This window comes from Photinus pyralis, unplaced genomic scaffold, assembly GCF_008802855.1.
Source record: "Photinus pyralis isolate 1611_PpyrPB1 unplaced genomic scaffold, Ppyr1.3 Ppyr1.4_LG9, whole genome shotgun sequence".
NCBI classification, from domain to species: domain Eukaryota; kingdom Metazoa; phylum Arthropoda; class Insecta; order Coleoptera; family Lampyridae; genus Photinus; species Photinus pyralis.
This window is the reverse complement of record NW_022170878.1, coordinates 13,600,912-13,615,042: the sequence shown is the minus strand read 5'-3', so window position 1 is coordinate 13,615,042 and position 14,131 is coordinate 13,600,912. Positions and strand designations below refer to the sequence as shown.

Below are 14,131 nucleotides of genomic sequence, written 5' to 3'. Positions count from 1 at the left end.
TCATTAACAAACGCTTTTACGTACTTATGCGTTGCTCTTCTGGGACAAGAATACCGACTTTGTAGTTCAATGGTAGAGCGTTGGGCTATAAAGCCGGCGGTCGGGTGTTCGAACCTGGGTTTAGGTGAATTTTTGGCAGAGATGGGAATTACCTTAGATCAGTTTCGAATCCCGGTTCGTGTGCACACCTAACATGCTATCTGGTTCCAAGTTTTATACGGCTTTGGATTTAAAAAGCAGTTATTGGCAAGCGGAAATGGTTCCAGAGGATCAGTAGAAGCCGGCATTTACGATCGGATCGGGGTTATGCCGTTTGGATTGTGTAACGCACCCGCATTCTTTAATCTTTCATCTTTCTAATTCATTTAATGACCTGATGATGACACAGTAGAAATCCCTCGGGCATAAAATCAGATATCAATCCACCTAATCAATCTGGACATTAGTAAGTCAATAGCCGAAGCATGTGGCCGATACTACTGCTCACCTGGGCCATTGAAATCAACAACTATTTTTCCTGTACCAATTTTCTTCTGAAGAAAATAGAAAGTTGCGATTAGATGAATACATCCACGAGATAAGAAAACCTTTCTAAGAATCTTCGTGCTGCATTCTTGTGGGGCGTTGCACAAGTACGCCTACGCAATTGAGAGGAGTTGCTCACCATTCAAAGTCCAAATTTTGCTCGCCGCTCAAAGTCCAAAGGTTGTTCGCCGTTCAAGACCCCACGTTGTGGTGTCAAATTTCATTTGTTAAACAACCAGAGGTCAAAGACCCTACTTTTGTGGTGTCAAATTTAACTTTCAAGGTTACCAAAGTTCAATGGATAATAAGGTATCCTAACTCAACTATTGTAAAATTCCTTAAGGCAAAATTTGGATGACATGCTAGGTATGTGATAAGTCTAAAGGTTGGTCGCCGTTCAAAGTTCAAACATTGCTCGCCATTTAAAGTTAAAGGTTGCTAGCCGTTTAAAGTCCAAAGCCCAAAGACTCATCATACAAGCTGATAATAAGGATCGTTTTTAACTGAATTTCAAAGTCTCCCTTCTGGGAGTTTTAAAATGATAAAACAACTAGAATGATTTTAATTAAGCTAACGGAAACTCCCAAAAGCCTTGCAAATTCGAATTTATAATAACAGCAGGTAATACAAAGGCAATTACTTACAGCCTACTTATTTAATGGTAGAATTATGTAGCACTTGCGTAGACTGTGTAGAGATTCTGTGGAGAGGTTGAAAAGATTCTGTAAACCTTGTAGGTAGCTTCTAGATTCTATAAGATTATTGGGTCATGTGACTACTCGGAGTGTAAGGTTTTTTTCTGTTGAGTTTTTCATTTAATGCGCCCGCATTAAGGTTTAAAATTTATTTATTTATTGTCCCTCTCGTTCTAGGCCCTCAACGCCTAATTACTGAGTGACCGGCATAATGCCATAATCCCAAGGTCTCGCAATTAGCTGATACAGAATCTAATAATGTAAGGTTAATCGCATTTTAATGACCCAGTGGACGACCATAAAATCAGATGATGATACGATTATCGCCCATTACTAAAGCAACGGCTATGTGGTCGAATTTGTTGTTTCTTCTCATGCAAGCCTTTGAAATTACTCATCAATTTACTTACACCAACTTCTTTCTGAAGGAAATAGAAAATTGTGACGAAAAGAATGTGTCTGGATTCTTTTTTGATATACGCAATGAAGGGAGGCGGCAATTTTTGGACTGTAACATCATGATTCCGAAACCTGTCGACGAAACCGTTAGGGTAAATAGAGCAGGCACCCTTCAAAAATCTTGTAACCCTCTAACCCTTTTAGCTTGTGTTGGACATCGAATCGACTCTGGATGAAAGGATCTACACCAGACTCTTCACTGTACGTGACAAAAATGCTTGCGCGGCAATGCACAAGTATATAGGGGAGTTTTTCTATGCTCTTGAAAGGAGCGGTGGATTGACTCCCGGCGTTTGCCCCATAAGAAAGGTAAAATTATCCCTTACACTACCAGGGAAACTTACACTGTTCACTTTTTCAGAAAAGGCTTCGCATTCGAAACCACTACCTGGATTTTTCAAAGGTTGCCCTCCAAACTTTTCCATTTGGACATTTGCGGATTACTACCACCTTACGTGATAGTGAAAATAACGACGCTGTTTTATTTTGCATGAAATTGTATGTCGAAAACGTTCTAAATTAACTTACACTAACTTGCGATGATAATTGCTAAATGTACCTTTAAGGACATGCTTCGATAACGTCTCTTTGCCATCACAATTACCACAAAAAGACCTTAAATCCTATGAAATACTTTTAAAGGCTCGTATAAGGTCCAAAAGGCCCATAACATTTTAAAGGTTCTTAAGAACTTTGAAATTAAAAACACATTGAACTCGCCAACACTTGCATTTACCGTTTACCTTTTACCTTTTACCTTTTACCTTTTACCTTTTACCTTTTACCTTTTACCTTTTACCTTTTACCTTTTACCTTTTACCTTTTACCTTTTACCTTTTACCTTTTACCGTTTACCGTTTACCGTTTGTCGTTTACCGTTTACGGTTTACTGTTTTTATATGTAGTTACTAACGTTACTACAATTCTGAAAAGTACCAAATCATCATCATCATTTAATCATTTTAACTGTACAGGTCTTTAAAAAAGCTTTTAAGGGCCACCTTGCTTTGGGAGTCCCTGGGAACTTAAAGGCCAGAAAAGGCCTCTAGATCTTTCAAGAGGCCTTTGAAAGCTATTATTAACTATTTAAAGTCCGGTTTTGGGGCAAGAAGGTTCCCTTTTTTGGGTTTTCCTTTTTACAGATAACTTTAGAGAAATATAAGAAAAAAGGCTCTTAGACGCTATAAAAGTCAATAGAACACTCCCAAAGCATCTAGAGACACCCCTGGAGTTTCTCGGAGACTCGGGGATTTTCAAAAATTCTTAAATATTCTCAAAGTTTTTAAAATACCGTACAGACCTTTAAAGCCCCTTAGAGGGCTAATAGGGCCGGACCCTTAAACGGTCTTAGGTATCATTGAAGGCTCATTAAAATTTAATCATCCCTATAATACTCTTTACAAATACTTACAATGGCTCTTAAAGAAAGAGACTGTCAAGTGTTACTATGGGGCAGTTGCAGGCTCTTGGACACTGTATCCAATCACTAAATTTATTTATTTATTTATTGTCCCTCTTGTTCTAGGCCCTCAACAGGCTTACGCCCAATTTCAGAGTGACCCGCATAATGCTTTTTAGAGGTGCCCCTGCAGAAGGTCTTAAGTTGTTCTATACTACTCCGGTATTTACCTTACGAATTAGGAAAACTGCAGGAAAACCTAATTCGGAGTAGCCGGCAGAATGCTCGAAACTGATCTAAGGAAATTCACAGATGAAAAATTCACCTCAAACCAGGTTCGAACACCCGACCTCCGGATTTATACCCCAACGCTCTACCACTGAGCTATAATGCCGGTAAAGAACCTTAAATGCCTTACAGAACTATAAAAATGTGCAAAGGCTCTTATAAACTCAAAAGCCGTTAAAACACACTGACAAAGGCTCGCAACGGCTTTTAAAGACCCATAACGCTCGTGTTCCTTGATGTCACTGCAGACTGTTTAAACCTTTAAAATAGTTTTGGTTCGATGGTAAGCTCTTAAGGGCTGGGTTAATAAAAAGAAGAAAGCGAATCTTAAGAATTTCAAAAACTTTTGGAGGACTTTCATATTATTGGAAGCTTTTTTCAAAAAAAAAACCAAATACCATTAAGGACACTTAAATGTTTTAAAAAACTTTAAAAAACCCAAAAGCTCTTTTAAGTACCCTTGTAGGTTGTGCGTACTTTTAAAAACCAATGAAACGCTCTCAAAGCTTCTAGAAGACCCATGAAGTTTCTTGGAGACCCTTGAAATCCTTTAGGTAAAACTGAAGTATATCAGAAGCTCTTATGAATTCTTGGACGCTCTTAAGAAACCAACTTTAAATTCTTAAAAGTTAAAAGGGATGGAGAAATCCTTAAAGGTATCTTAAGACTATTTAAGACATCCAAATGCCGAACACAATACATGTCTAATTAAGTGGGCCTGTTATTCGTAAATCTATGATTGCCGTGAAACTTGACGTTTGCTTATAAAAATCACTGTCTTTGTAAATAAAATGACCTAGGTTAAAAAAGATAATACACCGTCCATTCAACGGCTTGTTGCAAAAGCGGAAGAAAAGTTGGTATGTGCAAAATTCAAATCGAGTAAAGTCTATTATAACATATTACAACAGGAAAAGTTAAGGATATTTAAAACGAATCTGTAAGAGTCCTCATCCACAATCCCAAAGTATCGCAATTAACTGATAAAATCCACTAATGTAAGGTTAATCGCATTTTAATGACACGGTGGACGTCACTGAACCGCAGAATCCGATGATACGATTATAGACTATAGCAACAGCAGTAGAGCTATGCGGTTGAATTTGTTGTTTCTTCTCATGCATGCCTTTAAAATGGCACATCAATTTACTTACACCAACTTCTTTCTCAAGAAAATGGAAAATTGCGATGAAAAGAATGTGTCTGGATTCGTTTTCGACATACGCAATGAAGGGAAGCGACAATATTTAGACTACAACGTCGCGTTTCCGAAAGCTATAGACGAAACCGTCGGGGTAAATAAAACCCACCCCCTTGAAAAATTCTAACTCCTTGGATCCTTTTAGCTTATACTGGATATCGAATCGACTCTGGATGAAAGGATCTACACCAGACTCTTCACTGTACGTGACAAAAATGCTTGCGCGGCAATGCACAATTATATAGGGGAGTTTTCCTATGCTCTTGAAAGGAGCGGTGGATTGACTCCCGGCGTTTGCCCCATAAGAAAGGTAAAATTATCCCTTACACTACCAGGGAAAGTCACACCGTTCACGTTTCCAGAAAAAACTTCGCGTTCGAAACCACTACCTGGATTTTTCCAAAGTTGCTCTCCAAACCTTCCCATTCGGACATTTGCGGCTAACATTCTGCTTAAGCGATAATGACAATAATCACGCGGTTTTACTTTGCCTAAGGTGCTATGTCGAAAACGTCCCAAATTGACGTGAGGTGATGACTGTACGCACCATGGAAATGTACCATTAAATACATAATTCGATAAAGTCCTTCTGCAATTACCACAAAAAAACGCTTAAACCCTCTTTTTCGAGAGTTTCTTAGTGGTCCATAAAGCATTTTTAAAGGATCTTAAGGATTTCCATAAAACCAAAACCACATTGAACTCTACAAAACCTTAAATGGAGCTTGGAGGTTGTTGAAAGCCTTTGGTGACTTGTGGAGCTTATAAGTTTTTAAGAGCTCTTAAGGGTTGCCTGTAGTCTTTGAGCTTTCAGAACCTTCTAAGTGCTTAGTGTCGGCGTTAGCCTATATGAGACTCTTAAGTGCTAGCTTAAGTGCGTTTAAGAGCCCTTAGGAGCTAAGGCTTTGAAAGTTTCGTGAGCTTTTAAGATTTCTTGCATGAAATTCAAACTGGACATAGCTTTAGCGATATACTAATCAATGGCAAAAGCAGCGCCATTTTAGCGCAAATGTGTTGGTAAAAACTTCAAAGGCAAGGTACCGGCAGAGGGAATATTGTAGCCACACCACAGAATAGAAGTTCCTTCGATCTGGCACGAAGACTTGGAAAATTTTTATCATCTCGGCCATTTATAAACCGAATTGCATGAAATTCAAACTGGGTATAGTATCGTCAGGGCAAAAGGTGTCTTTATCCAATAGCAAGTCCCGCCAGGGTGCGGGCCTCGACGCTAACCAACATGCCGCGGGCGGCATACAATGAACCCAATGTGATCTTCGATTCTCAAGATGTCTGTAATAGCCTTCAAGCTTTTACAAGACGCCCAGTAAGGGATGGAACTGTAAAACCGCCGAACTAGGAGCGTCACTCTAGAGACTCGCCTGTCTGGGAGTCCCTGGAGCCTTGAAACGCACGCCAACTTGGTCATGGAAGCACTTCTGGGACTAGAGCCTTTACACTTAGCTATGGAGGCAGAGGCTCGGAAGGCTTCCATAGGGCCAAGCGATTGGGGTGAGTGGAAGGATCGAGACAGCCTTGGGCACGGGAAGATCTGGGAGGAAACCCTCAGCTCCGATCCCCTCCTCGCAAGAAGGGATGTGATCCGGGCACGGCCACCGTGGAGGTTACCGTAAGTAAGTGCCCTGTCAGCAAACGCTTGATTGTAGGTGAACTCAAGTGAGTCTAATAGGGTACACTTGATTTGGGTGTCAGCGCACTGTGGAATAGGGGGATCGAAGGGACGGACGAGTGAAGGCAGTGATGGGGTCTTCTTCGGGCCCGAGCCTGCCCTAGGAATTGCTCCCTCCGTTGTCAAGGCCAGGATGACATGTGGTCTGTCACTGTGACTCATTGATCATCAACTCCTTGGTGACAGCTGTCTGTACCCGGGGAGGGTGAACCGACTTAGGCTAAACAGTGTCATATCCTTCATTGAGAGAAACAGGCTCTAAACCCAGTTGGGAAAGAAAGACGGTAGGCATAATGGGCTTTTGGTATGCCTAAGTGCTTCCCGGACGGGCTCCCATGGGAATAGAATACAATTTTCATTTCTTCATTTTTGAACTGGGGTACTGATGGATCCCTTAATTCGGTGGACTACATCGAATGCAGTTCTGGATTAATATCCGGTCAAGGTTCGTGAAAAAGAAAATAATAGGGACAAAGCGTACAAGTGGGGAATTAATGGAGGTCATCTAACGGAGGAATTTTACAACACTTACTACAGGAAGCTTACAACTAAAAGTTCTACCTAAACAAATTTGATTTTTCTTACAACGTCTGACGCTTATTTTCTTACCGTTTGATAATACCGATTTGAATTCCGCTTATGTAACCTTTGATTTGTATTCTTATTTATATTCGTTTTTCTCGTAATGCATATTTGATATTCTTACATGTTTGTAATCCACTAGTTTAGATGGAAGTTAATTCCTGTGGTGGATTTCTCAATGCCTTAGCTCTTTATTTTTGCTACAGCTATTACAATTAGTTATTTGTTTTGCCGTCCGAGGTCGTGCTGAAGCGGCGCACGCATTTCTAAACGAAATTCGATCATTACTTGCAAGTACACGTCCAGTTACTTTTTGTCGGCCTTGTTTGGCATTTTTATTGGAGAAATCTATCTTTAGTAAAAGCAGGGCGCCGACTAACTGAATTATAAATGGGGGCAGTGACCTTGGATGACCTTGGAAGTTCAATTTGACTCGTCAATAAATATGGTCATTGCCTTCTGCTGGCCTTCAAAATGGAATATGACACTACAAAAAATGAAATTAATGAATTTTGATGGATTTAAAAATAAACGTGACACCATAAAAAAGGCGTCCTGTGCTTCTGATTTCCTTGGAAAAATAGAATAATACACCACAAAAATTGAGGCCCTTGAGCTTTGTTATTCTCGATAATAAGCACAAAACTAGGGTCAATCTCCCTCCTTTGACCTTAGAAATGAGGTATGACACGACAAAACTAGTGAATTGACCTCTGATGACCTTGAAAATGAACTCGAACAACACAAAATGGGGCCAAATACCTCTGATTACCTTGACAATGAAATATGACACGCCAAAAAAGGGGGTCATTGAATTCTGGTTAGTTTGAAGGTAGAATATGAGCTTGGATAACACTAAAAATGAAATATGACCACCACAAAAATTGGGTCATTGTACTTCTTTGCCCTTAACAATGCAATATGGTACCACAAAAAGAGTTCATTGGCCTCTGATGACATTGAAAAATAACTATGACAACGGGGCCTTTGACCTCTGATTGCCGTGAAAATGGAATATGACACCACAAAAAGGAGTCATTAAATTGCGAAGACCTTGAAGGTAGAAATGACACCGCAAAAAAAGAGACAATTGGCCTGGAAATTGAAACAACTTTGATGACTAAAAATAAAATGGATAATATTACAAAAATTGAGTCATTGACCTTTAGTGACCTTGGCTTGGCTTCTGTGGCACCGCAAAAATGGGTTCGGTGACATTTGGTAGCCTTGAACTTCAAATATGACAACAGAAAAATGGGGTAATTGACCCCCGAAGACCTTGAAAGCGAATTCTCTTGAAATTGACTTACTTTTCAATGTCACCGTCACCTTGAAATACTCTCCAAGGTTACCGCAGGGTGGCGAGCGACTTTTAACTGGCCCAGGTTCGGCATTGTATATCTACTGCCGCCCAGTAAAGTGAAGAATATTCTTACGCCATGCGAACTTGATTATTTAGTGCAAAAGTGCTAATTATTGTTCCAGACGTGCTTTTCCACACACATCAACAAACAACGGGTAGAAACAATTTCCAACACCTATTGAGCAGTTTAGAAGAGGTAATTGCGGTTGACCTACCTGCCATTTACACGTGCTTGAAAGCAAGTAAGAGGGCAGCCATTACATGGAGCTTTCGTTGTTATTATTGCCAAGCAGTTGCCGTTAAAATCGCAGACTGCTATGAAAAGGATGTAAGACTGGAACACCATTCGTTGTCGCAATCCTGCCTTTGTTGTTGTATCTTTCCGTAACTATTTGAAAACTCGGGTCTTTTACCTGAATTTTACTGTGTGGCGTTATATCAACTGGTTCAAGATAAGTTATACTTTGCATCATTTATTAATAAACTGAATTGCGTTTAGTATGGGGCATTTTGCAATTTCATTCAAATTGTATAGTAATTTTAAGATGGAGTTGTTCATTAATTTGAATCGTAACCTATAACGTTTGCATCATAAATAAAAAAGACGATGTATTACCTGCATCTGGCAGTATTGATTGATTTAAAAGTATAATTTAGGTAACGTATCAATTTTTTTAATTTGTTTTAGGCGCATTATCTGAGCACAACGTTACCAATTCTTTTTGTCATAAGTTATGGATATACCGATACCACATTATCTATTCACCACATAATATTTAATAGATATTTATATAGGAAACGCAAAAAAAGTTTAATACAAGTTAATAACCTAAAGAGTAGCTACAAGTCAACGCGTCCGTAAGGAAAATTAGCACCATTGACGTAACCAACGTGGATGATAACAGTATCAACCTTATACATTCTGAAACATTCCATGAGAGATGTAGGTTGAGCCCAAAAGAGATAAAAGGGCAAGGAGAAAAGGAAATTAAGAAGTAATCATAAGGAGACAAGAAGAAGTAAAAAAAATAGAGAAAAGGAGAAACAGCGACAAAGAAGCAGGAAGACAAGAGAGAATGAGATGAAAAATATAGAAGACAAAGAGGTAGAGAGACAGTGAGGCGAGGTGACTCGGAGAAGATAAAGAGCTGAGGAGACCACTATCCAAATTTTGATGTCTACTATGAATAAATCTTATAAGAAAAACCAGAGTCGATATTTTCGTACAATTATCCGAAAATTATATGATAAACAGCCATCTTGATTGCGCATATTGTATACAAAATAGAAATCTTCCGCAACGCGCGTTTATCACTGACACACACAAAAAGCGAAAATAGATTAAAACGATAAAACCATCGAACGAAATATGACTGGGAAAACAATGGGAGTTTTATTTGAAAAAATGCTATAATGGAGTATAAGAGTATAAAAGAGGCTATTATGGATACGGCTTATTGTTAGGAGTGCTCTATTCACAGAGAAGTAGATTAAAAATGGCAATAATTACAGTTATGCGTGTAATAGGAGCTGGGGAGGAACGACACAATCGAGTCGAGAAATCCCATCTATTTATGAACGAAGTTTAAATGCAAGAAACTTACCGTAATGCGACACGGGAATATTTTCCTTTATGTTTAACTAAAAATAAATGAGCATAAATCAATATTGGAAATACGTCGGGGGATTTCGAATGAAAAATGGAAGAGGATGCGTTGCTGGAGTAGCTTGGATACATGCCAAATTAAATCTACACGTCTTATAATTTAAGTCGGTGTATTTTTGGGGATCTCCTCGAGTGTAAAATGATTATTGGCGCAATCCTCTCGAAGTTTTCGAATCGTAGAAACAAACTTCATTTTGTTTCGTGTCGATAAAGTGACTATAATTAACTACTTGTATTGTTCGTCGTGTATTTTTATTTTCTCGTTCAACGAAACGGTGATTGCCTCATTCGAAAAGTTCCCACATTGTGAATGCCATTGTTAGAATGTTCTTGCAGTAATTAGCGTATAAAGTTGTCAACGCGGATAGAACCTCAAATGTCAAAATGGCCGTCAGAATGTTGGCTTAAGTTTCCAGACATTGTACCACCATTAAGAAGATATTGAAGATATAAAATCTAGAAAAACGTGGAAAGAGCCGCTCTCGTTGTTGGAAGTGCGAGAAACTGGGTCATTTGAAAGGTGAATGCAAAAAGTCTCAGGTACCATCTACTGATTTACGGACATAGTAGGCAGCATCTCCGATATCCGAAGAAGACAGGCAGCTCCACCAGATTTTGTATCAGCTCAACAACATGACTAAGAAAGACAGCTATCCATCACCGAGAATTGAGGACACTTTAGCTACTCTTGCTAGATCAAAGATATTCACAACGTTAGATTTAAAAAGTGCCTATTGGCACGGGGAGTTAGCTCCCGAAGATAAAGAAAAGACGGCCTTTACCCATGGATCAGGAGTATGGTAATTCATTGTCAGGCCATTCGGATTGTGCAATGTGTCAGTCACGTTTGGGCGATTAATGGAATCGGTTCTTAAGGGGTTATCCTGGTATATTTGGATGATAGTGACGTAAAAATAAAATATGGTGTCCATTTAAAATAAGAAAGTTGATGTCAACATCTCGAAAACGACCATTTTAAAAAAATTTTTCGGCATCCATTGAATTTATCCCATCGAATCTTGCAACTTTTATTTGAAACTTTTTTCGGAAGCTATCCTACTCAATTTAAGACACCCTGTATGGGCCAGTAAAAGGAAGAAATGTCAGAGTTCTACATAAATCTACAACAAATACTAGATGAACTGAAAGAAGAAAATGGGAGGCCAATAATAATGGGAGACTGGAACAGTAGAGTAGGAAAGGAGTATAATAGAGAAATTGGATGTATGGGAAAACATGGCGAAGATAGGGGTCCGTTAACTTGGCCCCCCCACTGAGAGATTTGATAGTCGCATTATTTTAAAATGAATGCGCTCGTTATGCGCTCATATGCGCCACCGATAATAACTCTTGCGCCATTATCGTTTTTTAGAAATCCGAAAAAACATTGGGGGGGCCAAGTGAACGTAGCCCCCCCCCCCAGTACGTATTTTGTCCCTTGTAACTAGGTCACCTGATACATTTGGTTATGCGCTCAATTGCGCCACTTGAATTAAAGCTAGCGCCATTACGGTTAAGCCGTGACAAATTTTCAAAAAGTGGGGGGGCCAACTTAACGTTTTTAAAAGTTACTTTTTTTTTAACATCTTTTCATACGAAATTGTACTCTCAGGTATGCGCTGAAATGCGCCGTAAAAAGATATCTTTGCGCCATTATTGTTTTTTGGATATTCTTAAATATATTGGGGGGGGCAAGTGAACGGAATTCCCCATAACGCATTTTGCTACCGGTATTTGTGCCACTTGATACATCTGGTTATGAGCTCAATTGCGCCACTTGAATTAAAGCTAGCGCCATTACGGTTAAGCCATAAAAAAATTTTAAAAAGGGGGGGGGCTAACTTAACGTTTTCAAAAGTTACGTTTTTTAACATGTTTTTTCTACTACATCGTACCTTTCATCATGCGCTAAAATGCGCCGTAAACAAAAATCTTGGCGCCATTATAGTGTTTCAGAAACACTATACAGGGTGTTTTTTTTGGGAGCTTTAGTTAAACGATTCTGGGAAAGTAAAATAGGTAGGTTTTTAAAAATTTGTATTTAGGAGTTACTCCGAAGGCCGAATCGATGTAAAATATTTTCAAAATGGACGCACTTCCGGAAATAACTTTGGAAAACGCTAAGTTAGACCCTCCACTTTTTAAAAATTTTTTATGGCTTAACCGTAATGGCGCTAGCTTTAATTCAAGTGGCGCAATTGAGCGCATAACCAATTAATGTATCAGGTGACCTAGTTACAAGGGACAAAATACGTACTGGGGGGGCTACGTTCACTTGGCCCCCCCAAATGTTTTTTCGGATTTCTAAAAAACGATAATGGCGCAAGAGTTACTATCGGTGGCGCATATGAGCGCATAACGAGCGCATTCATTTCAAAATAATACGACTATGAAATCTCTCAGTGGGGGGGCCAAGTTAACGGACCCGTCAAGGTAGGTACTTAATCGGGATGAAAAAAACATTTATTGTCGATAAAAAAAGTGCGAAAACCAAATTTTACCTTTGCAATACATTATTTAGGCTCGTTGCTCGTAATACCGACAGTGACGGTAATCAAGTTTGTTGTCAGCTTTTCAGGACTTCGCCTGATTTTATATTAACTTATATTTATACATTGTATGTGAGGACAAAACCTAATTCTCGGGCGAAAGTCTTTTTTAGCTTTTCACTTTGACATTGCGCGCGTGAGTGCGTTTTGGACACTGTGCTCCTTAGGACGAAATCGCACCGCAACAAACGAAGTAAGCAGAAATGTCATTTGTGCATCTCGAACGAGCAAAGAGCTTCCAATTGTAATTACTTTTGTCTTTGGGAAAACGTCTGAAAAGGACAACGTCGGCTCTTAGTACAGCAGCTTTCAGCTAATATCTTGGGCGCCTAATGCGGCCGCATAAAACAGACTGTATATCTTACGGTTGACATATCTCACACCTGTGTCTCTTCCTATAGCCGAGAGTATTTACATACAAATATATATGCATGCCACACGTGCCATTTAGGGCATTGATGTCTGATGTCCCGCACTCCGCTCAATTTCGCAAATTGGAAAACGTATAGTAGATTGATACGAACTTTCGAAAAATTGCTCTTAGGCGTAAGTATACACATTTTATTTTTACCACAAAAAAGGACGTACACCACCCCTCCTTCAATATAGTAACAAATCTGATTAAACGACTCAATATATTTGTTTCAAGGGGAACGACGAAGAGAAAAAAATTTAAATTACAAAAATAGAGTAAATTTTCACGAAATTGATTTTGCAATATCTTTTAGTAAAGGCTATCATATTGTACGACTGTTTATTTTAGTCGAGCTCCAAAGGCGAATAAAGCGCCATTTTATCAATTTCGACGGAATTTGTCGATGCAAATTGAGTTTTTCGATGTGCCGCTTCTTCAATTGTGGAAAGGAATTATTAAGCTTTGTGCCTTTGATGATTTTCTCTGCATCTCATTTTATTGTACGTATGTGTGTGTGTGTGTGTGTATATATATGAGGAATCGAATTTGGAGCTCCGAAGTTCTGAATACCAATTGCCATACGACCCGTTTCCTTCAAGTGCTTCTCTTACGTCTTTTCTCATTTCTGTTTAGTCTAATTTGCTCAAAGTGTGCAAACGACGCGTTTCCCTTTCGTCCTATATAAGACGGTTTTCAAATAAATACCGGTCTCGTGAAATCCATGCAAGAAATCTAATTAAAATACCACACCATGTAATTCTACCTACAATCCGTGGTTTTAGCTGTAAATCGTGAACAGGAGAACTCAAAAACAGCATACCAACCAAATTGCGATTCAATGCAAGGATTTTTGAATAGGGGTAGAACAAAACTGGACCTACTACAGAACCCTGTGGGGCGTTACTCAATAATCATCTTATTCCGATTGCAGTTTGAAAATGCAGTCAATTAAACAACTATACTTATTAAGAATCTCCTATTTCAGGAGGGCAATTTGTCCGCTCGTATTCCTCGTTAAATTAGATGGAATTCGATAAATTTATTATTGATCCCTTTCGGTCTATTCAACCCTTTTAAGTATAAGTACCACTTTTAATTTCTAATCTTCGGTAAGATACGTTTAATTATGCAATTAGTTAAGGGCTTGATTGGAAATCTTGGTGTAAACGTATCAATTAACGAAACAAAAATATTTGATATGTCACAACCATCATATCAGATAATATAATAAATAGTTATGAATTTAACAAAAGGTTACAACATTAACATATTGCAAATAAAATTGTTTAAAAACTAAAA

General features: G+C 38.8%; 1 protein-coding gene across 1 annotated transcript; it reads left to right on the top strand.

Moving 5' to 3' along the window:
* Positions 1–1,568: 1,568 nt before the first annotated feature.
* On the top strand, positions 1,569–2,337 carry LOC116180219. The gene is made up of 3 exons (XM_031500103.1): positions 1,569–1,771; positions 1,824–1,988; positions 2,041–2,337. Exons 1-3 carry the CDS (start codon positions 1,595–1,597, stop codon positions 2,200–2,202), a joined length of 504 nt encoding a protein of 167 aa, XP_031355963.1. The 5' UTR covers positions 1,569–1,594; the 3' UTR covers positions 2,203–2,337.
* The last annotated feature ends 11,794 nt before the right edge of the window (positions 2,338–14,131 follow it).

What these genes read in the sequence shown, in the direction of transcription:
- LOC116180219 (XM_031500103.1), top strand. Translation starts at nt 1,595, where the DNA reads ATGCAAGCCTTTGAAATTACTCATCAATTTACTTACACCAACTTCTTT. An exon ending in CTGTCGACGAAACCGTTAGG is followed by an intron (nt 1,772 to 1,823) that starts GTAAATAGAGCA and finishes TAACCCTTTTAG; the next exon opens with CTTGTGTTGGACATCGAATC. An exon ending in GCGTTTGCCCCATAAGAAAG is followed by an intron (nt 1,989 to 2,040) that starts GTAAAATTATCC and finishes TCACTTTTTCAG; the next exon opens with AAAAGGCTTCGCATTCGAAA.